The sequence below is a fragment of the Tursiops truncatus genome, chromosome 15 (genome assembly GCF_011762595.2).
Source record: "Tursiops truncatus isolate mTurTru1 chromosome 15, mTurTru1.mat.Y, whole genome shotgun sequence".
In the NCBI taxonomy this organism is placed as follows: Eukaryota; Metazoa; Chordata; class Mammalia; order Artiodactyla; family Delphinidae; genus Tursiops; species Tursiops truncatus.
Window position 1 is genome coordinate 85,890,484 of NC_047048.1, and position 21,648 is coordinate 85,912,131.

Sequence of the window (21,648 nt, forward strand, 5' to 3'; positions counted from 1 at the left end):
GCTTCTCACCATCTCATCCACCTGCCCAGGATCAGGCTTGGTCTTTTTGTTTTTGTAGATTTTTAAATGAGTGACCCACTCACACGGTTGAAAACTGATGGTGTGAGGGGTGGCCGGCAAGCCTTCCCGCTGCCCCAGGCCGTGGCTCTCTCGCGCCCCGGGGAACCCTCCCAGCCTGCACTGTGTCCCAGCACCTCCTCTCCCTCCAGAGTGTGCCCCTACTACCTGTCTCGGAACCTGAAGCAGCAGGCCGACATCATCTTCATGCCCTACAACTACCTGCTGGATGCCAAGGTGAGGCCTCGGCCTGCGTAGCTGACGGTGCCTGATGGCAGGGCATGTCCCAGGCTCAGGAGGGGCCGGCGGAGCCCGTGCTGGGATCAGACCTTCGCTCGGAGCCAGCGCTCGGAGCCACAGCCCCTCACCAGCCCGAGGCTGTGACTCGTTCTGAGCTCTGGGAGTGTGTGGCCTGGTAGGAGTGAGGGGACCCCGCGCGGCCGGGGTCCCTGTCCCTCTCTCCAGCTGGACCCCGCGAGACCGCCTGGGAGCATCGGCCCCAGCCTGGCGTCCTCCTCTCTTGCTGTAGAGCCGCCGTGCATATGGCATCGACCTGAAAGGGGCGGTCGTCGTCTTTGACGAAGCTCACAACGTGGTGAGTGTCTGGGTGGCCTTCCTGACACCCCCTTCCTCCAGCCCACTTTCTTGTGCACAACAGCTGGGCCTTTCTGTCCAGACCCCCGCGTCCCACCGTCAGGACCAAGCAAAACTGGGCAAGGTGGGCTGCCGACCTGTGCCTGCCATTTGCACGCAAGACCCCCAGACCCTTCCTGCCATCTCATTCCTTCTCTTCCCTTTTGTCCCTGGTGGCTGCCTCCCTGCTGCCTGCCCGCCCTGCCCCTCCTGTCCTGTGGCCTGTGTCAGGGCCCAAGGACCCTTGGCTCCAGGAGTGGTGGACCTTGACCAGAGCACTGGAGGAAGGCCACCTGGGGAGCCTGGAGGGGTCCACAAGAGCCTGGCATCCTCAGCCTCACGGGGTTCCAGGCGGTTGTTGGCGTGGGGACGGTGGGCCCATGGGCCAGACTCGGCTTTCGAGAGAAGCTAGAAGCTAGAGTTTAGCGGGAAATTTTCTAACTATAAACTGTAGGCAGCTCAAGTAAAATTGTTTTCAAACACTGTCTGGGCCAGACATCCATCTCTGGGCCAGTTTGAGACCCGGCCTTGAGAACACAAGGGGCCTCTTGCTTCCCCTCCCTCTGCCCCCCGTCACCTCTGCCTCATCGAGCCCCGTGACGGGTGTGCTCGGGATCACAGGAGAAGATGTGTGAGGAGGCCGCGTCCTTCGACCTGACGCCCCACGACGTGGCTTCGGGACTGGACGTGATAGACCAGGTGCTGGAGGAGCAGGCCAAGGTGGCGCGGCAGGCACTCCACCCGGAGTTCAGCGCGGACTCGGCCAGCTCAGGTGCGCTCGCGGGCAGGGACCGCAGACCAGACGAGGGGCCAGTCTGCCCAGGGCCCTTCTTTCAAGTCTGCCTCAGGGGCAGCGCCAGCCTCTGTAAGAGTCTTCTTGGCCTCACAGATGGACGTGGGGAGGTGGGTACCGCCCAACCTGTCAGCACTCTCTCAAGTCCTTTTCACCGTTTCCCCGGGGGTGTGAACTTGCCTCTACTGCATAGAAGTGAAAACCAAGGGTGTCAGCCGTAATGACGTTTTGTAAGGACCCGCAAGCATCGTCCACAGGAACGGCGCTCAGCGAGTCATATCCCGCATTTCCCTTTTGCAGCAGTGATTGCAGCGTGTGTAGAAATACTTGGTGGACGCAGTTGGTTTGTCCAGACATTCTGCGTGGCCTTTGTTAGTGTTAGGAATCCACCTTTTGCTCGCCAGACCACTTTGTAGCAAGCGTTCCTACTGTCGAGTTGCTGCAGGTTCATAGCATTTGCGCCCGGTCCTTTGGACGTCACCCACGTCCCGTCGTGTCCTTCACACGAGTGTGGGGCGGGGCGTGAACAGCCTCAGCTTCCCGGTCCCTTTACAGTCACACACATGGGCAGACTCCAGAGGGCGCACAGGCCCCTTCTCCCGCCAGGCCACCTGCTTCGGCCCCCTCTGCGAGGGTCTCCGGGCCTCCTTTGACGCACTCACAGGCTGTGTTGGGGGAGAGAAGGTTTGTAAACGGCTTTGTGTGTTTAGCACAGAAGTTCTCAAACGTGTTGGCCTCAGGACCCTTTATGTCTTAAACTTTACGTTCTTTTTTTTTTTTTTGCCGTACGCGGGCCTCTCACTGCTGTGGCCTCTCCTGTTGCGGAGCACAGGCTCTGGACGTGCAGGCTCAGCGGCCGTGGCTCACGGGCTTAGTTGCTCCACGGCATGTGGGGTCTTCCTGGACCGGGGCACGAACCCGTGTCCCCTGCATGAGCAGGCGGACTCTCAACCACTGCGCCACCAGGAAAGCCCAAACTTTACGTTCTTGAAACATACTGAGCTTTGTTTATGTGAGTTACATCTATGGATAATTAGCATATTAGAAGGAAAAACTAAATAACAAACTGTTACATGGCAATTTCCTAGGGCTGCCTTAACGAAGTACCACAAGCTGGGAGGCTTCAACAACAGAAGTTTATCCTCTCAGTTCTGGGGCTAGATGTCCACGTGTTGGGTGTCAGCCGGGGTGGCTCCTTCTGTGAGTTCCTGGGGCATGTGCTCCAGGCCTCTCTGTCCCAGCTCTGGCAACTACTGGCAGACCTGGGCTTGTAGACGCCTCACTCCAGTCTCACTCCCATCTTCACATGGTGTCCTCTCTCATAGGGACGCCTGTCACTGGTTGAGGGCCCAACCCAGTTCTCTAGGACCTCATCCTAACTGACCATATCTGCAAATAAGGTCACATTCACAGGGGTCAGGGTTTAGGATTTGAACATAGCTTTCTGGAGGACACGATTCAATCCATGACCTGTTAACATAAATAACACTTTTTTGGAAAAATAACTGTATTTTAAAAATTAGAAGAGTGGCATTATTTCAGTTTTGCAAATCTCTTTAGTATCTGGCTTAATGCAAGGTAATTGGATCTTGTAACTTCCTGCTTTGGCTGACGTGATACTACGCGCCATGGCTGTATTCATTTCCTAGTGCTGCTAAAAGAAATTTCCAGACTTAGCTTAAGGCAACTCAAATGTATTACCTCATGGTGCCCAGAAGCCCAGGATGGGCCAGCAGCGCTCTTCCTTCTGGAGTCTGCAGACGGGGATCCGTTTCCTGGTCTTTTACAGCTTCTAGAGGTGCCATGTTGTTTGGCTTGTGGCCCCACGTCTCCGACCTCTGCGTCCTCGGTCTCCTCTGATTCCGTAAGGACCCTACTGTTCCATTTTGGGCCACCCCAGATGATCCAGGGTTATCGCCCCATCTCGAGGTCCTCAACTTCATTGCATCTGCAGGTCCCTTTTGCTGCGAAGCTGACCTATTCATGGGTTCCAGGGATTAGACCGCGGACGTGTGTGGGGACCAGTATCAGCCTCTGGGAAACTACACTGTATATTTGTGAGAGAAAGAAGGAAAAAGGCAAATCGTGTACCCATAGGAAGAGCAGTAGCGGCCGTAGCAGCACCACGGAAACAGGTTGGCCCTGCGGCCGTCCTGGGCAGGTCTCGGGCCAGGTCCCTTGGCCTGCTGTGCTCTGCTGCTTAGGTATCCTCGTGGACGCATGGTCCTTGCTTCACCGTCTTTACCTGCGATGGGAATTTCTAAGTCAGCTGCTTTCGACCCCGAACGCATGTACATGAGTAAATAGGTCAGCGTTTCTCCGGGGACGTATCTAGGAATGGATTTTCTGATTGACAGTCACGTGCATCATAAACCTCGCTGTTTTAAAATTGTCTTTTACTTTTAAAGTTGGATGTTGTTTTAGGACTTTTTTTTCTTTTGAAAGCCCAGTAATTTTGCTGCAGTTTGTCTCAGTGTTGATTTTCCGGATCGACGTATGATGACCTCTTTCAGCCTGTAGTTCCAAGTCTCCTCTTACCTGGGGGGATGTTGTCCCGCACGGCAGCGCTCACGGCCCGGCCTTGGCTTCGGTTTCTGCTCCAGGGATCATGTCGTGTCTCTTCCACCTGAGTTCGGAACCTGCTACTCTCTCAGATCCTTTTGTCTCTATTTTTCTTTGACTTATAAAAATTCTCCTTTTTCACTGTTTCTTTTAAGACGATGTGGCTTGTATCTACTTTTGTGTTCTTCTAACATAATTTTTATTTCTCAAGTGTTTTTTTCTCCTAGTTGTCTCTGAGTTCTGTTGCTTCATTTCTGAGCTTTAGAAAACCTGGCTCGTGTTGTCGTTTCATGTCTTTTTTCCTTTTTAATTAATTATTTATTTATTTATTTTTGGCTGTGTTGCGTCTTCGTTGATGCGCGCGGGCTTTCTCTAGTTGTGTCTAGCGGGGGCTACTCTTCGTTGTGGTGCGCTGGCTTCTCATTGCAGTGGCTTCTCTTGTTTCAGAGCACGGGCTCTAGGCACGCGAACTTCAGTAGTTGTGGCACGCAGGCGCTAAGCACAGGCTCAGTAGTTGTGGCGCACTGGCTTAGTTGCTCCGCAGCATGTGGGATCTTCCCGGACCAGGGCTCGAACCCATGTCCCCTGTGTTGGCAGGCGGATTCTTAACCACTGTGCCACCAGGGAAGTCCCCATTTCATGTCTTCTATCCTGTTCCGACACCGTCATTTTCTGTTTTGTCACCAGCTCACAGATAACTTGCTACAGCTGCTGCGTGCCTTCCCCAGCCCCCGCGGCTGATGCTCTGCCCCATCTGACCAGCCCCCCACTGAGCGGACAGGTTCCCTGTTTCTCTGCCTCCTGCAGGGCGGTTGCCGGCCTGACACCTTTACTCTGTGTCTTAGCGTGTGTTTCCTGAGAACAAGGACATTCTCTTTGATGATCCGATCATAAAACCAGCATCCGTACTGCACTCTCGTCTAATCGGCAGCCGCATTAGAATTTTCCCAGCTGTCCTCGGTAAGGCCCGAAACACAGCCACCCCTCTGCCCGGTGCCGTGGTCTCCGGGCCTGTGAAGAGAAAGGCTAGTTACTTCATCGACTGTCCTACAGTTTGGATTTGTCTGCTGTGTTCTCGTGGTTGGATTCAGGTTTTGCATTTTGGTGGGAATACCGCGGACCGTCGTCTCACAGGTGATGTTGGTGGCGTTAACTTCAGTCTGGTTACGTGACGGCTGCCGGGTGTTTCTGCTGCGCGGTCACTGCTTTTCCATTTGTGATTCTGAAGTCACCTGTGGCATCCATTAATGAGTCGTCCCTGAAGTCATGATTTCTATGATGTTTGCAGAACGATGAGTCTTCTTATCCTCTCGTCTTCTGCGTGAGGTCTTATACTAACCTCCGCATCCGTGTCAGCATGTGAGTCCACGTGCTTAGGCACTCACCCCCACGCCCGTGTGCGTAGAACTGTGAGTTCATGCTCTCCCCCACCCCAGTTTTAGTCCAGAACCACGCAGTTATTCTTTTTTCCTCCCTTTCCACGTTTGTAACGCCTTTTGTGAGGAAACGAGCTTTCATTTTTTCTCAGTATCGTACTTAACTTGTTTGATCCTAGAACCCACAGACAGTTGTTTGAGAATTGCCAGCCCACCCACGATAAATGAACATCTACTCACTAGGTTTAATGCTTGTTCACGTCCTTTTCGTCATTGGTCTGCGACCACAGAGTGAAAACGCTCATTCAGAGGCTCCTTGGGTTGTTTCTTTCCGCTTCACTGGGGTCATATTATTCATTTTAAGCTCATTTGTAATGTTTATATTTCATTTCATAGTCCATTTTTTGCCGTTTATGTTGATCTTATTTATTTATTTTTGGCTGTGTTGGGTCTCCGTTGCACGTGGGCTTTTCTCTAGTTGCGGCGAGTGGACTACTCTTCATTGCAGTACACGGGCTTCTCATTGCAGTGGCTTCTCTTGTTGTGGAGCACGGGCTCTAGGCGCACGGGCTGCAGTAGTTGTGGCACGTGGGCTCAGTAGTTCTGGCACACGGGCTTAGTTGCTCTGCGGCATGTGGGATCTTCCCAGACCAGGGCTCGAACCCGTGCCCCCTGCATTGGCAGGTGGATTCTTAACCACTGCAGCACCACCAGAGAAGTCCCAGCAGGTGGATTCCTTTTTTTTTTTTTTTAAAGAAGGTGTTGGGAGTAGGAGTTTATTTATTTATTTGTTTTTGCTGTGTTGGGTCTTCGTTTCTGTGCGAGGGCTTTCTCTAGTTGTGGCAAGCGGGGGCCACTCTTCATCTCAGTGCGCGGCCCTCTCACTGTCGCGGCCTCTCTTGTTGTGGAGCACAGGCTCCAGACGCGCAGGCTCAGTAGTTGTGGTTCACGGGCCCAGTTGCTCCGCGGCATGTGGGATCCTCCCAGACCAGGGCTTGAACCCGTGTCCCCTGCGTTAGCAGGCGGACTCTCAACCACTGCACCACCAGGGAAGCCCTCCTTTGCCTTGTCCAGGACAGTTTCTCAGACCTCCCTTGGTGGTTTGGAGGAGGACTGCTCTGACGTTGTGTAGAATGCCCCTTCATTGGGGTTTGGATTTGTGTGACGTTTCTCCCCTGGACGTACAGGGGTGTGGGATTTGGGGAGGAAGGGCTCAGATGCGCAGGGCCCGCCTCATTGTATCTCATCCAGGTCCCTGCAGTTAACTCCGCATGACTTATGACCTTGATTGCCAGCTGAAATCGGCTTTGTCAGGGGCTCCAAGTTACTCGTTCCCCTCCTTTCCACACTGTTCTCTTTGGACGGCGGTCACTCTGCACAGCCCACACCTAAGGAGCGGGGTTATTCACCAGGTGTCAATCTCCATGGCCCTGCGTTAGGCGGCAGCTTCTTAGAAGTAACACCAACAGCACAAGCACCCAGAGAAAAAACAGATAAACAGGACTTAACAAAATCAAAAACGTTTGTGCGCCAGAGGACACCATCACGAAAGCAAAGACATCCCACAGAACAGGAAGAAGTTTTTGCAAATAACATATCTGATAAAGGATTTGTATCTAAAATAGGGAGGAAACCTTTTAACGACTCACAAAAAGACAACCCAACCCAATTGAAAAATGGGCGAAAGATATGAAAAGACGCTTCTTGAGAGGCACACAGATGGCCAGTGTGCACGTGGAAAACGGAGCCCATTGGTCACCAGGAAAACGTAGCTCAGAACCATGTCCATGTGCATAGCCACAGGGTCTCTCTGAAGGTGACCGCCCCCCTCAGCTCAGGCTGCTGCTTCCAGGTCAAGTTCCAGCCGTGTGGGTTTCAGAGCCTCTTGTCAGTGTCTTGCCCTCCACACCAGCATCCTGGCTCCTTAGGACGGGGTGGTGGAATTAGAAGGATGCAGACTTGTGCATTTGCGCTTTCCTTTGCCCAGGGCTGAACTTGGAGCTGGAGGACCTCGCGAAGCTGAAGAGTAGGTGCCCCTCCCCCCACCTGCCGTGGCCTGCCCCCCACAGCCCCGCCCTGAGAGCCTCTAACCCCACAGCGATCCTGCTTCGTCTGGAGGGGGCCATCGACGCCGTGGAGCTGCCTGGAGGTGACGGCGGCGTCACCAAGCCTGGGAGGTGAGAGACCTAGCAGGCGGCTGTGCTGGGCTCTGTCCCTCTGCAGCATTCCACCCCATGTGGCCTGGAATGTCACTGGGTCAAAATCCAGAGAGTCTTTCCGTCTTGGAGGTCCGGGAGGGTTTGGTTATTGAGAGTGTCGGCACCGCCACCCTCTTCTCTGGTTCACCTCTCTGTCTGCACTGCAGTTGCCTTTTAGAACGAGGCACCTGCCTCCGTGCCACCTTCTGTTAGGACGAAAAGTCACCTGGAACGTCTGAACGTCCCACAGGCCTCCGAGCCGCAGGGTTTGTTCCCCATGGGATGGTGGCCTGGGGCAGGTGTCACTCTCCTCGGTGCACCACTGCCAGCTGCGCTGGGACCCAGGCCCAGGTCTGTCGAGGCAGGGAATGTTCTGGAGCGCTGGGCTGCCTGCCTTGTCCCTGAGCCCCATCTGCTCCGCTCTGCTCAGGCCCTCACAGGGCCCGGTTGCTTCCCAAATGGCCCGACGCCTCCCTGGCTCCCACACCCACAGGGCTTCCTCTGCAGCTTCCACTGCCCACCCTCCCTCCCAACTCTCCAGAACTGCCTTTTGGGTGCCCTGCCCAGAGCCACCACCTCAGGGAGGCCCTGATGACCTCCTCCTGGCCCCCATGTGGAGCCCGAGCCCCGAGCCCAGGCCTTGTTCTGGGTACGCCGGGTTCCTGCAGGCCACTGTCCTCCCCACTGAGGCTCCTGAGGGGAGAGGCCTTTCACCTCCAGGTTTGGGCCTCCCCGGAGGCCCAGAGCTTGTTTCTGGGTGAAGGAAACTTAAAATGCTTTTGGCTGTTAGGTTCCCAAAGTGCAGCCTCATCTCCTGCCAGGCCTGAGCTGCCTCTTTCCTCGTAGCTACATCTTTGAGCTGTTTGCCGAAGCCCAGATCACGTTTCACACCAAGGGCTGCATCCTTGACTCCCTGGACCAGATCATCCAACACCTGGCAGGACGTGAGTCCCCGGCCACCGTGTGCCCTGTGGCTGACTCCTTACTCAAGGGCGCAGCCTGACAGGAATTTGGCCCATGGAACTGCCTTTCTGTTTCGGATGTTGAGATCTTAGCATGTTTGGTGGCGTGTGTCCTGTAAAGAGCGGTCTTCCCTGTTCAGCCCCTTTTAGGAAAGAGCGGTGAGGGGCGTGGGTGGGGCAGTGAGCTGTGGGCCCCACCACCCTCTCCCCCAAACCTCCTGCGCTCTGTTTCTGCCCAGAGGGCTTCCATGGGCCCGCTTTCCAGAGGCTGTGCCACGGAGCCCTCTGGTCTGACCGGGGGCGCCCAGCCTTGCCAGGCTCCTGGGCTCTGGGCAGCCCCAGCCTTATCTGGCTGCAGAGCCGCGCTTGTCCCACTGACCCGCGGGAGACCCACTGGGAAGACAGGGAGAGCTGCCCTCTGAGGGCCCCTCAGCTGGAGAGAGCCCAGTGGACGGTCAGCACCCGCTGCCCCTACAGGTGCCGGGCTGTTCACCAACACGGCAGGGCTGCAGAAGCTGGCAGACATCATCCAGGTAGGGACCGCCGCCACGAGGATGTGGTACCTCCTTTCCTTTCCCGGTGGAAGCTGGCGGGGCTTCCTTCTGCAGAGCTGCGGTAGATTCTAGACGCGGGGAAGGACGAGGCTCCCCCAGCACACGCTTCAAGTCCGCGCTGCAGGGCTGGTTTCCTCTCGCCGCAGCACCGCCGCAGGCCTTGAGGGCGGGGCCCGGCGGGGGCGGGGCGCCTAGGGTGAGAGTCTGGCAGGTCCCTCCAGTTTTCAGACAGGCCCAGCGGCTCCTGCCCAGCCAGCTGCCGCCTGTTCTCCAGTTTCTCGCTGACACAGCGTTTCAGGGGAAAGTTAATGCAGAAGCCCGTACTGGAGTGGGGGGCGTGGACTCTGTCCCCCAGCCCCTGTTGCGTTGCTGGGCCAGCCTCGCCCAGAGGGTGTTGAGACGAGGGGTGAGTGTGTCCCGTCGACGCCCACTAGGTGGGGCCTGGGGCTGGTGTTTGGAGTCAGTGGGTGGTCTGCAGGTCCTCTGGGCCAGGCCGGCCTCAATCTGGGCTTTGGGATCCGCCTGGGGGTAGGGGCAGCCTCCAGGGCTCACCGAGCCCCTCCTCTGCCACGTGCAGACCCCACTTTCCCCAGGCCAGGCGACCAGGGGAGCTGTCACACGCCTCAGGGCCTCTGGATGTGACCACTTCCTGCCCCTGACGTGCCGTCCCTTGTGTCCAGCTGTCCTCCTCGGGCCCAGCTGAGCCGCTTCCTCAGCTCAAGTGGACAGACCAGGGCCTGCCTTCCTTTGGCTGCGTGGCTGCCCAGCTGGCCGCTGAGGGCCAGTCTGAAGGTTCCGGGCACTCCAGCCCCTCCTGCGCCTCGCGGGGCCTCCTCGCTGGGCCTTTCTGCAGAGGCCCCTCGGCGGCTCTTGGTCCTGGGGAAACCGGGGCACCCGAGGCCCCGTGTGGCACGTGCGTGGCTGCGCACGCTGCACAGGGTTACAGTGGGGTGCGCCTGGCTGCAGACAGGCTCAGTGGGCTCGAGGCCCTGGGTGACCTGCCCTGCAGCGCGTCACTCTGTCGCCCCCTCCTTGTCTCTCCCCACCCCTCGCGGTGCTTCCACGGCTACACGACACCTTCCACACTGCCCGCCAGGCCTGCGGTCGGCCTGCGCAGGGCGGCATCCCCGGGGCCCCTGACCGCACTCACAGGTGCTCATCATGATGGGATGTGGGGTGAGCACCTGCTGGGTCACACTTCCTCCAGCTGGAGGGGACATGACGAGCTGGTGAGCGAGTATGGCCCGTAGGCAGCTTGGGCAGCAGAGGAAGCTGAGTCACCCGCCAGGGGCTGCTTAGAGCAGCTGCTAAGGGAAATTCCAACCCAATGGGGTTAGTGGTGTTCGGGTTCCAGAGAGTATGGAGCAGGGAGGGACCGTGCAGGCCCGGAAGTGAGGGTGCGCCGCCCTGCCGGCCTGTTCAGCTGCAGGGACCCTTGAGGAGGGCGGGAGGATGGGCAGAGGGCGCCACAGAGGGAGGGCCCGCCTGGAAGGGACAGGGCCTCCAGTGCAGGGCCGGGGCGCCACAGCTGGGGCTCGGGACTCCCTGGAGACCCAGCAGTACTGGTGGGTCACCGCCCGGGGGGCAGAGGCCTGGGACGCTCGCTGCCCCGGCCGGAAGTGATGGAAGGAGGGGGGCAGAGCCCAGGCTTGCAGGATGCCACGCTAGAATGTTCCTTCTTCTCCGTGACCCCGGCTGCTCTTCCAGCCCCATCCCCGCCTCACAGTTGGGACGGAGCCCCCAGGGTGGAGTGCAGAGCCAGCCGTGGGCAGGCAGCAGAGCCCAAGCCGGGGAGGCAGGCTGCAGCGGGCTCCCCCAGGGCTACAGCTGCACCCGTGCCTGCCACCTCCTCCCCGCCGCCCACCCGTGTCTGGCACTCGGACACAGGGCAGCCACACCGCTGTCTGCAACTCCTGGCCATCCCTTGAGATGTGAGGGCCGCTCTGGGGCCACAGTGCAGGGGTTTGCAGGGGAAGCCATGGCCCCAGAGTGGCCTCACCAGGCGGTGTGGCCTCCACTCCGGGATCAGGTCCAGTGTGTGTGGTTCCGCCCTTGCAGGCGGACACTTTGGTGAATCGCGAGGCCAGGTGTTTTGCCGTCTGGACGAGGAAAGTGGTTCTCGAAGCTCCTCTCGCCCTTGGAACTTACTCCTCACAGGCTGCACTGTACCCGCAGGCCGTGCTTCTGGGCCCTCACGTGCAGGGCCATGGGGTGCCCGCTGCTCCTCCCGGCCATGCGCCCACATCCCCTGGGCCTGGCAGGAGTTTGCTGAGAACAGGCTGCTGATCCGGGCTTCCAAGGCCTTTCCTGTTTGTAGGAAGATTTGGTGGGTGAGGCTCCTGCCCATGGGTGCTGGTGGTGCCCGTCTTCTCTGTTTTCACGGACACCGGGTAGAAGTCGTGGCCTCAGTCTCAGCCTCTAACCCAGCAGAAGGCGCCTGGGAGTGACGTGAAGACACGGGGCTGTGGAACACGCCGTCCCTCCTGAACGTGTCTTGGCCTTGTTTCTACCAGCCGAGTGTCAGAGTCAGAGTGTTCCCTTTCTTGGGCTTTGGCCGGGATGCCTCGGACTTTCGGGTTATTGTGGGGAGAGCCGGGGCTCTGTTCTCCAGGGCGACCTCACAGACTGTTCCGGAGGAGGTGACGTCTGTCTCTTGCTTTATCTCCAGCGTTACATACTTTTTGTTGCTGTTGTGAAAGGGGTCTTTTTAACTCACTGGTGCTTGTGTGCAAGAAAAGTGTTGACTTTTATTTGTTGGTCTTGTGTGAAGCTATCTTACTAAGTTTTCAGTTCTAAAAGTTTGTTGTTTGGTTTTCTGGATTTTCTAAGTAGATGGGCCTGTTGTTTGTAACGGCTAGTGTGTTGTATCTTCTGCCCCCATATTTATCTCTCTTGTGGTTTTTTCTTGGCTCGTTGCATTGGCTAAGAGTACAATTCTGCTTATTGTACTTAGGGATTAATTTCATCCTATTACTTCTCCATGTAAACGGGGTTCCTTTCCCCTATCCCCTGACCCATCCCTAGGGGAGAGCGGAGAGGGCGGGCTGCTGACCTGGACTCGGTCCCCGTGACAACCTTGGACTGGCTGCCGAGGAGGGGCCTGCAGGGCGGCTGTGTCTCTAGTGCGCGGGGCCCCTGAGGGGAGGGGACAGGCAGCTCCGGCTCCTTAGCCTGGGGTCCTGCCCCAGGGACGCTGTTGGCTTGGAAGCAGGGGCAGGTGGTGGCTGTGTCCTGAGTGTCCATCTGTCCTGTGTGGGAGGGACTCAGCAGGAGTGGCAGCCTCTAATGTGTCCTGCTGACTTTTTCCCTCATCTCTGCTGTTCAGATCGTGTTTGGCGTGGACCCTGCTGAAGGTGGCCCCAGTGCCGTGGTGGGGCCGGGGTGTCAGTCCTACAAGGTGGGTCTGCTTCCTGGATGGGGAGCTCCCAGGCCGCGGTCTCACAAGGTGGGGCTGCCTCCAGGATGGGGGCTCCCGAGTGGGGCCTAGGACACCTATCCATTCCACCTCTCCAGGTGCACATCCACCCTGATGCTGGTCACCGGAGGACGGCTCAGCGGTCAGATGCCTGGAACGCCACGGCAGCCAGAAAGCAAGGTACGGCACCTCAGGTGGCTGCGACATGCTCCCCCTGGGGCGGTGCCCCGTCCAGCTATGGGCTCCCGGCCGCCTGTCGGTCCAGCCTTCTCCAGGTGATTCCCCACCTGCCCTCTAAGAGTCAGAGCTGTCAAAGTGAGAGACCTCCGAGGGCCCGGCGGCCCGGGGCCTGCCTGGAGTTTCCACGGGGGTTGGCCCTCAGACCCCCGCTGGACAGAGAAGCCAGAGCGCCCCGAGACTGGGCTCCTGGCTCCCCAGTGTCCTCCATGGTCACTCCTGTCCTTGCTGGTGCAGGGCTGGCCCAGGACACTGTGGACTCAGAGCCTCGCTTCCATCCTCCCCACTGAGGGGCAGGTCCCATCCCAGAAGTTGGAAAGGCTTCTCTGGTCCCAGAAAGTGGTTTGCTCTTTTGTGGGAAGTGTCCCTGCTGACCTGTGACGTGGTCTTGACCCGAGAGTCACAGTTTGAGCATCCGCTTGTGCTATTCCATCTCCTGTTTCCGGAGCCACTGGGAGCGCATGGGAGGGCTGGCGTGTCTGCCTGCAGGCCATGCTCTGGCATCCTCCCTGGCTGGGCAGGACGTGTGTAGGAGGTCACCCCTGGCTTCCTGCCTCCAGGGGCTGTGGGCCTCTGCCCCTCCTTCTTCTGCAGTCCCACCCGGAGTACAGGCACGGGGAGGCCGGCTCCTCACTGAGCCACAAGGACATCTAGGGCTGGGGTAGGCTGACCTCTCTGGAAGTGACTTCAGCGTCCCCCTCCCCCGGCGCCAGGATGCTGGTGGGCTTCTCTGGTCTGCTTCCTGCTCCTGGGACCCCGCGGGAGGGCGGGCAGGACCCCCGGGGAAGACTTGTGCACCTGGGCCCCAGGGCCCAGCACCGCCTTGGGGGACACACGATGGCTGCTGGGCAGGCGGCTTGGGCCTCACACACGTGCCCCCGCCCCCCGCAGGGAAGGTGCTGAGCTACTGGTGCTTCAGCCCTGGCCACAGCATGCGTGAGCTGGTCCACCAGGGCGTCCGTACCCTCATCCTCACCAGCGGCACACTGGCCCCCGTGTCCTCCTTCACCCAGGAGATGCAGATGTAAGTGCTGACCCTTGGCCCCCCCCCGGGGGGGCTCCCAAAGCCAGCCCCCCGCCCTGGGCTGCCGGGGTGCTGGGGGTTCAGGATCTCACAGGGGCCACCCCCTGCCTCCCTCCAGCCCTTTCCCAGTCTGCCTGGAGAACCCACACGTCATCGACAAGCACCAGATCTGGGTGGGGATTGTCCCTAAAGGCCCCGACGGAGCCCAGCTGAGCTCCGCCTTTGACAAACGGTAGGGGGCCTGGCGGGTGAGGCGGGTGGCCGAGTGCCAGGCCCCTCGTGGCAACAGCCCCCCGGTTCCTTGCAGGTTCTCTGACGAGTGCTTGTCGTCCCTGGGGAAGGCACTGGGTGAGTGCCCATGCTGTCCATTCCTGGGCCCCTGCCCTGTTGCGAGGTCGCCTGCCCCCGCTCCACTCCCTGTCCTGCCTGGTCTTCCTGGGGCTGGAGGGGTCCTCTGCTGCTGAGCTGGCCACGGTGCTTGCAGGCAACATCGCCCGTGTGGTCCCGCATGGGCTCCTGGTCTTCTTCCCTTCCTACCCCGTCATGGAGAAAAGCCTGGAGTTCTGGCGGGTGAGTCCCTCCTTGCAGTGTCTTCTGGGGGCGGGAGGGAGCCCCAAACAGCCAAGGGTCTGGCAGGGCTGGGCCGCGTGTCTTTGAGAAGGCGTGACGGGCATTCCCTCTCTGCCTCCTCCCGTAGGCCCGCGACTTTGCCAGGAAGCTGGAGGCCCTGAAGCCCCTGTTCGTGGAGCCGAGGACCAAAGGAGGCTTCTCTGAGGTCTGGGTCACCGGGGCTCCCTCCCCCTGGCAGCCCCAGGGTGTGTGTGGCCAAGATCCTGCTGGCCTTTTAGGAAGTTTGGGCTTGGGGACGATGGCAGCAGGTCTGCGCCCACCCCCCAGCCCCGGGGCCCCTGGGTGTTCTGGGCACGGCAGGCAGGCACTGGGTGCTGGCTCCGGGTCAGCCTGGGAGCCCATGCCACAAAGGTGCTGCTGCAGCCCTGCTGGCCTGCCTCCTGGCTCGGACGGTGCTTCGTCTTGCAGGGTGATTTCTGGGGTCTTGCTCAAGGAGGCGAGGGGCCAGGCCGGGCTGACCAGCCTCCCCTTCCAGGTGATGGAGGCTTTCTACACGAGAGTCGCCGCCCCCGGGTCCAGTGGGGCCACCTTCCTGGCTGTGTGCCGGGGGAAGGTGAGGCCTCTGAGGTCCAGGTCCCACACACCTGGCTCCTTATCCCCGCCTGGAACCTGTGCCTGAGGGGGGCCGCACCGTGGGCAGGAGAGGCTGGTCACCTCCCTCAGGCCCCATGTCCAGCAGACACAGGAGGGTGTGGCCCTGCTGGTCCTGTAGGGCCGGCCCTCGGGTCCTAGGCTGGGCATTGGGGCCCACGCATGGGCAGTGGGCAGGTGGGCCGGAGGAGGTGCTGAGAAAAAGAAGTTGGTTGTGGGATTCTGGGAGCGGTGGACCCCAGGTACAGCCTGGTTCGAAGTTGGAGGTCTCTCCCACCCTGCCCATCCTGGGGGCCGTGGGGCTGTGAGGGCCCAGGCATGGGTGGGCCCTTAGGGAAGGTCTTGGGCTTGAGTGGAGACAGATGGGGGAAAAGAGTGCCCGCTGCCTCCCAGGCCAGCGAGGGGCTGGACTTCGCCGATGCGAATGGCCGTGGAGTGATCGTCACGGGCCTCCCATACCCGCCCCGCATGGACCCCCGGGTTGTCCTCAAGATGCAGTTCCTGGATGAGATGAAGGGCCAGAATGGGGCCCGGGACCAGGTGAGAGGCTGTGCGGCTGAGGGTGGGCAGGTGGTGCTCAAGCCCCCGTGGCTGAGGCAGCCCCCCGCCCTGGCCCTGCAGTTCCTCTCCGGGCACGACTGGTACCGGCAGCAGGCATCCAGGGCTGTGAACCAGGCCATTGGGCGGGTGATCCGGCATCGCCATGACTACGGGGCTGTCTTCCTCTGCGACCACAGGTGCAGGCCCGCCCTCCCCCCACCCCCTCCCCGCCGGTGCTCTCGGGCCAGAGCCCTTGCCCCCGGACACCGGCTCTTCCCTCTGGTGAGTCTGCCAGGGAGCTGGGCTCCGGGGCAGGCGGGGCTCCCGGGCTGACGGCCCCACCGCCCTGCAGGTTCAGCTCCGCGGACGCCAGAGCCCAGCTGCCCTCCTGGGTGCGTCCCCACGTCAAGGTGTACGACAGCTTCGGCCACGTCATCCGAGATGTGGCCCAGTTCTTCCGCGTCGCTCAGAGAACCGTGAGTCTTAGCGCTAGCTGGCTGTACCCTCGTGTCCCGCCCAGGGGAAGGAGCAGGGCGGGACCTCCACAACCTCCTGTGAACATCTAGATGCCCATGCTGGCCCCCCGAGCTGCTGCTCCGAGTCTGGGCGAAGGAGAAGGCACTGCCTCGGTGGCCGTGTCACCCGGCCCCCTCCGCACCAGGAAGGCCACAAGTCTGGATGTGCACGTCCCTAGCCTGAGGCGCAGACACACGGGTGCGTGTGGCTGGGCGACACGGCCGGTTGGGGCCCCACAGGGTGGAGGGCGAGGCGCCTCCCGCAGGCTGGTGGCACGCTGGGGCCGACGACTAGAGTGCCCAGCAGGCGGTGGTGGACTTCGTCACCCACGCGTGCTCCCGCAGGCTTGCTGGTCGCCGGGGACGCCGAGGGCAGCCTTTGTGTGGAGTACCAGCAGGAAGCCGTCCAGGCCCGGCGGAGGCCCGTGGGGCTGTTGGCCGCCCTGGAACACAGCGAGCAGCTGGCCGAGGGGCCTGGGGACGAGGCCCTGCCCGCGGAGGAGGAGGTGCGGGGGCCGGGCTCCCTGGGGGGGGACACGGATGGCTCGGCCCACCTGGGCTCAGGCACCGCCGTGCTCATCCCTGCACACCTGCTGGTCGGGAAGGCAGGGGGGTTTCAGCAGATGCGTGGTGGTGCTGTGTGCGTGCCCCGCCCCAGCACAGCCCCCAGCCCTCAGCTGGGCCCCCAACACACCCCCGTGCTGGACATGGTCCGCTCACTTCCCGCTCCTGCTGTGCCCGAGCCTGGCCCTTTCTGGGAGCCTGAGCTGCGGGCAGGACCTTCTGCCCTGGGGCCTTTGTCCAGAAGCCCATAATTCCCCAGCTGACCTGAAGCTCCCCACTTCCCGCCGGGCGTCAGTGCCCGCCCCCTGCTGTCCCGCCCTCTAGGCCCAGGGCGCAGCTGCCCCACTCGTGTTTCTTGTCCCTTCCCGCCGGTGCCCTTCAGTTACTGCCATGCTGCTGCCTGGGACCTGCTCTCACACTTGGTTCCCTGCAAGGGGCCGAGGGTACTTCTCCCGCCCTGCCGCCCAGGGCAGTGTCAGGGCTTCAGGGCCCTGAGGGCCTGTGGGACACACCTGTGTCGCCCTCAGGCCCCCCGCCACTCCGCCCCGTGGGGCCCTCGTGAGAAGAGGCCAGCGGAGGAGCAGCGTGGCAGGCGGAGGAAGGTCAGGCTGGTCGGCGGCCCGGTATGTGGACGACCTGCAGACGGCGGAAGTTTGGTGGGTGCCTCAGCCGGTGTGGCTCAGGGTGGTGTGAGGTGTGAGCGGGCCAAACCTGCCCAGTGGCCTGACTCAGCTGTCCCCGCTGGGGGACAGGTTCTGCAGGCGCTCTGCAGGTGTGCCGGCTGGAGCCGGGGCCCAGGGGAGGGGGCAGCCGGGCCTGAGGGTGGGTGCAGGGGTGGAGGGAGGGCAGCAGACCCAGGGCCCGCACCAACCCCACCGCCGGTGTTTGGCTGGATTCACTTCCTCACAGACGAGCTGCTTGTTCTGCGGATCCCGCTGTCACCCTCCACCCGCCAGGCTCATGCTGTGCCAGGGCCTGGCCTGCTCTGATCCCGTCCCTCTTCTGCTTTGATATTTTACTGTGAGAACATCTCACCTCCACTCAGCTCTCAGAACCAGCACGGGGTTCCCATGAGCCCTTTGCTGCAGTGCCACCGCCTGCCTCACGTCTACTCCCCCTTACTGGGGTGCCTGGGCAGTGTGCCCCCCTCAGGGCAGACCCTCCACACTTTGGAGTCCTGCACACCTGGCAGATTTGGGCCTTTCGTTTTGTGTTGCTTTTTGGTGGGGTGGTCGGGTCCACGCAGGCCCGTGGGCTCCATCCACAGAAGGTGCTGTCTTCCCAGCTGGGCAGGAGCCAGGCCTGGCCCTTTGGCAGGTCTGGTGTGGGGCCTGCAGCCGGGCTGGCTCCCCTGGCCCAGGTCAGGCTGGGCTGTTGGCACGAACTTGGCTGGTGAGGTGCCTGCGTGTGAGGCACGTGGCGTTCCCAGCCTCGGATGAAAGCAGTTAAGAGCAGCTGAGTTACATCCTAGAAGCTCCGGAAAGCCCCAAATGCCAGTGCCTCTGTCCGCCACCCTTGGCTTCTGGGAAGAACCAGGTGGTGCCCGGGGGACTGGCACTGAGGAAGTGGCCTAGGTGCCAGGGGCCTGGGCCTCTGAGGGCCGAGCTGGGGGGCAGCCTGGGAGCCTGGAGGGTCCTTTTCGAGGGTCCGGGATCAGGGCTGGGGTGTGCAGCACAAATAGGGCACGGGGCTGTTTGAAGTCCTGGCGTGTTGAGAAGTGTCCCCTGCCGTGGGCACCGGGACCTCAGCAGAGGAGGCACCGCCAGCCTGCACTCTGCCTCTGCGGTGCTCAGCGGGCCTGGCCATCTAAGCTGAAGCTAGCCGGGGGGTCCCCTGCCAGCTGGGCCAGGCCAGCTAAGCATCCTCCCCAGCAGCCCCCGACGGCAGCTCGCTGCCCCCGCAGATGGGGAGCGTTGGCGCCTCCTGACGGGCACCGGCTGTGTGTCGCAGGAGGGGCCAGAAGCCGGCGCGGACACAGGCAGGGCCAAGCTGTTCATGGCAGCCGTGAAGCAGGCGCTGAGCCAGGCCAGCTTCGACACCTTTACCCGGGCCCTGCGGGAGTACAAGAGCACCGATGACCTCGCGGCCCTGGCCGCTCACCTTGGCCCCCTCTTTGCCGAGGACCCCAAGAAGCACAGCCTGCTCCGAGGTGCCTTGGCCAGTAGAGGCTGCCCACTTGAGGGTCCCAGCCTGGGGGCCACCAGGGTCCCCGGTTGACCTGCAGAGGTGTCGGTGGGGACCCCGTGTGGTGGCTGCAGGCCCAGACCCCGCCCCTCCCCACAGGCTTCTATCAGTTCGTGCGGCCCCACCACAAGCAGCAGTTTGAGGAGGTCTGCTGCCAACTGACGGGCCGAGGCTGCAGCTCCCAGCCCGAGCATGGCCTTCCCTGGAGGCAGGGAGCACGACCGGCCCTGGGCCCCAGCGGTGAGGCGGGCCCTGCCTGGGTGGGACCCTCAAACTCAGACCCTGAGGGTGGGTGGCACCTGGCCCTTGGAGTGGGTCTTCATGTGGCCCAGCCTCCCTGTTCCTGAGGCTGACAGATCTGTGCGGGGGGCCCCACTTTGGGGAGGTGTGGACCCCCAGAACACACATGGCCCGGGCCTCCGAGGAGGACCTGCGCCTGGGGAGTCGTGTATGCACAGGGGTCCTGGAGCCCCGTCCACCCCCGTCTCTACCTGGAGTGGGCCCTGCACGTCTAGAGCCTGGGAGTTGCTGTCCCCATTTATTAAGGAAGAGCCCATCTCTGGATGAGACTTCCCCAAGGATGGGAATCACGGGGCCCCTGGGGTTGGAGATTCCTGCCTAAGTCACCCTTCTGCTCCCTTCTGGACTGGGGTGTCCTTGTGCCTGCCCCCCACTTTCCTGCCCCCCGTTTAAGGCAGGGGAGGAGGCCTGCCTGCTCCCTCCTGTCGGGGGCCTCCAGCGGTTGTCTGAGGAGAGTTTGAGGCCCGGTCTCCCCTTGGACAGACCCGTCCCCTCCCTGGTCATGCTCTGGACCCTCAGGGACCAGCTGGGCGCCTCCTTGTCTCCGTGTTTCTTCAGGAAGGAGGGAGCCTGACCCCAAGCTGACCGTGTCCCAGGGTGCAGCCAGGCAGCTGGACCCCTGCGAACACCTGAACCAGGGCCGGCCCCACCTGGCCTCCGGGCTGCTCCCTGCAGGTACCTGATCCCTGAAGAGGCTTTGGACCAGAGCCAGGAGCAGAGGGAAGACCCTGGCGGGGAGGAGTCTCCTGGGAGCCGCTGTGGTTCTGTGCCCCCAGAGCAGGGGAGGCCAATGTGATGTGCTGGGAAGCTGGTGGACTGAGATGTGTTACCTTCCCACCAGGAGACCCCAGCCGCCGGCCTCCTGAGGGGTCCGGAGCCCCTGGAGCAAAGAAGCACCCGTCCGCTGTGAGTGCCTACCTGGCAGATGCCCACCGGGCCCTGGGGGCCACAGGCTACAGTCAGCTCCTGGCGGCGCTGACCACTTACAAGCAGGATGACGACTTCGAGAAGGTGGTGGCTGTGGTGGCCTCACTCACCACCGCCAAGCCTGAGGACCTGACCCTGCTGCAGAGCAAGTGGCCCGTGTGGGGGGCGGGTGGGGGCGGGCAGTGGGGTGGGCGGCAGGGCCACGCCTGAGCGATGCTCCGCGCTCCCAGCAGGGTTCGGCATGTTCGTGCGCCCTCACCACAAGCAGCGCTTCCGGCAGAAGTGTGTGGACCTGGGCACCCAGGCTCCAGGACCCTGGGAGGGGAGCCCTGCTGTGCCTTCTGACCTCGTCTGTGAGGCTCGCGGGACAGGTAGGGCCACCTGCCTGGTGCTCCTGCTGCCCTGTTGCCACAGCTCCCCTCAGCCCTGGCAGGGTGGGCAGGTGGGCAGCAGGGAAGTGCCAGGCACCCCTCGGACTCGCTCCCTCCTGTTTCCAGGCCCCTCACTGCCAGAGAAACCCCCCGGGAAGACCCAGAGCAAGAGCTTCTCCTTCCTTACGCAGAGGCCGGCTCGGGGGGTGGGGGCTCCCAGCCGGCCCCCCAGTGCCCCCTGCGGGCAGGCACAGTCCGAGTGGGGTAGGTCTCGTGGGAGGGGCTGCAGGGACCATTGGGAGTGGGGGCCCAGCCCGAGCAGGCCTGTGGCGCTCACGTCAGCCCCCTTGCAGTGGGCTTGGTGTGTCCTGGCTGCAGGGCGGAGGACGTGGTCCCCTTCCAGTGCCCCTCCTGCGACTTCCACTGCTGCCGGGCCTGTTGGCGACAGCACCTCCAGGTCGGCAGCCAGACCCTGTGGACCCAGCCCTGTCCCCTGTGGACGTGGCCTGCTGGGCGTTGCCCCACATGGTGGGCTGAGGGGCTGGGGTGGGCAGTGGGGTCTGAGAAGGTGTGTCCAGCGCCTTCTCTCCACAGGTCTCTAGGACGTGCCCGGCCTGCCATGCTGCCACCAGAAAGCAGAGCCTCACGCAGGTCTTCTGGCCGGAGCCCCAGTGAACGTTGAGACCCTCTGGGCGCTGCAGGGTCTGCGGAGGCTGAGGCCGCCCCTGCCTGGGGCGCAGCCTGGACACTTGCTTGTCGGCTGTGGGTGGGCCAGGCCTGATACCAGAAACCCCTTGGCCGAGAGCGCACCTGACGGGGAGGCCAGTCTAGTGTCCGTGGGGAGCCCCCTGAGACGGCTGCAGGATCTGGGCCCCCTGTGAGAGGCCCCGAGGCCACCTTGGGGTCTGGGGTGGGTCCACTGGAAGGTGCTTCCCCAGAACTTCCCTGACCGCCAGCCTGTGGGTGGAGCCCCAGCAGGAAGGAGGGGAGCCCTGCACCTTCTGTCCCGGGGACCTTCCAGGGACCTGCTTGTTCCTCAGGGGCCAGGGTTCTAATAAAGCTGCCGGCACTGCTGGGAAGCGTTCTGTGTGGCCCGGCCTCGGTGGTGGGGTGGGGGAGCCTGGAAGGAAGGAGGCGCCTGGGCAGCCTCCCTCGCACCTGGTTTGTTCAGAGCAGGAGCCGCTACCCCCTCCACCCGCCGGTTGCCAGGCCTGG

General features: G+C 61.7%; 1 protein-coding gene across 14 annotated transcripts in view; it reads left to right on the plus strand.

Moving 5' to 3' along the window:
- Positions 1-21,507, plus strand: part of RTEL1 (regulator of telomere elongation helicase 1) — a 28,275-nt gene extending 6,768 nt beyond the window's left edge. For 4 of the 14 annotated variants that reach the window (XM_033840374.2, XM_033840375.2, XM_033840381.2 and 1 more), the window contains 29 exons: positions 210-294; positions 587-652; positions 1,312-1,462; positions 7,409-7,447; positions 7,520-7,598; positions 8,466-8,563; positions 9,059-9,114; positions 12,461-12,532; positions 12,649-12,730; positions 13,679-13,811; positions 13,930-14,043; positions 14,119-14,159; positions 14,296-14,381; positions 14,509-14,586; positions 14,917-14,994; positions 15,426-15,572; positions 15,633-15,769; positions 15,925-16,048; positions 16,139-16,286; positions 16,433-16,593; positions 17,179-17,307; positions 18,602-18,800; positions 18,935-19,075; positions 19,694-19,810; positions 19,977-20,207; positions 20,296-20,433; positions 20,560-20,697; positions 20,787-20,890; positions 21,028-21,507. In XM_033840374.2, coding sequence (XP_033696265.1) covers positions 210-294; positions 587-652; positions 1,312-1,462; positions 7,409-7,447; positions 7,520-7,598; positions 8,466-8,563; positions 9,059-9,114; positions 12,461-12,532; positions 12,649-12,730; positions 13,679-13,811; positions 13,930-14,043; positions 14,119-14,159; positions 14,296-14,381; positions 14,509-14,586; positions 14,917-14,994; positions 15,426-15,572; positions 15,633-15,769; positions 15,925-16,048; positions 16,139-16,286; positions 16,433-16,593; positions 17,179-17,307; positions 18,602-18,800; positions 18,935-19,075; positions 19,694-19,810; positions 19,977-20,207; positions 20,296-20,433; positions 20,560-20,697; positions 20,787-20,890; positions 21,028-21,108 — 3,253 coding nt within the window. In that variant the 3' untranslated portion in view covers positions 21,109-21,507. Of the gene's footprint in view, positions 1-209; positions 295-586; positions 653-1,282; positions 1,463-7,408; positions 7,448-7,519; positions 7,599-8,465; positions 8,564-9,058; positions 9,115-12,460; positions 12,533-12,648; positions 12,731-13,678; positions 13,812-13,929; positions 14,044-14,118; positions 14,160-14,295; positions 14,382-14,508; positions 14,587-14,916; positions 14,995-15,425; positions 15,573-15,632; positions 15,770-15,924; positions 16,049-16,138; positions 16,287-16,432; positions 16,594-17,178; positions 17,308-18,601; positions 18,801-18,934; positions 19,076-19,693; positions 19,811-19,976; positions 20,208-20,295; positions 20,434-20,559; positions 20,698-20,786; positions 20,891-21,027 lie in introns of those variants that run through there. The other 10 variants (XM_073793183.1, XM_033840383.2, XM_033840389.2 and 7 more) reach the window with 9 other exon arrangements.
- The last annotated feature ends 141 nt before the right edge of the window (positions 21,508-21,648 follow it).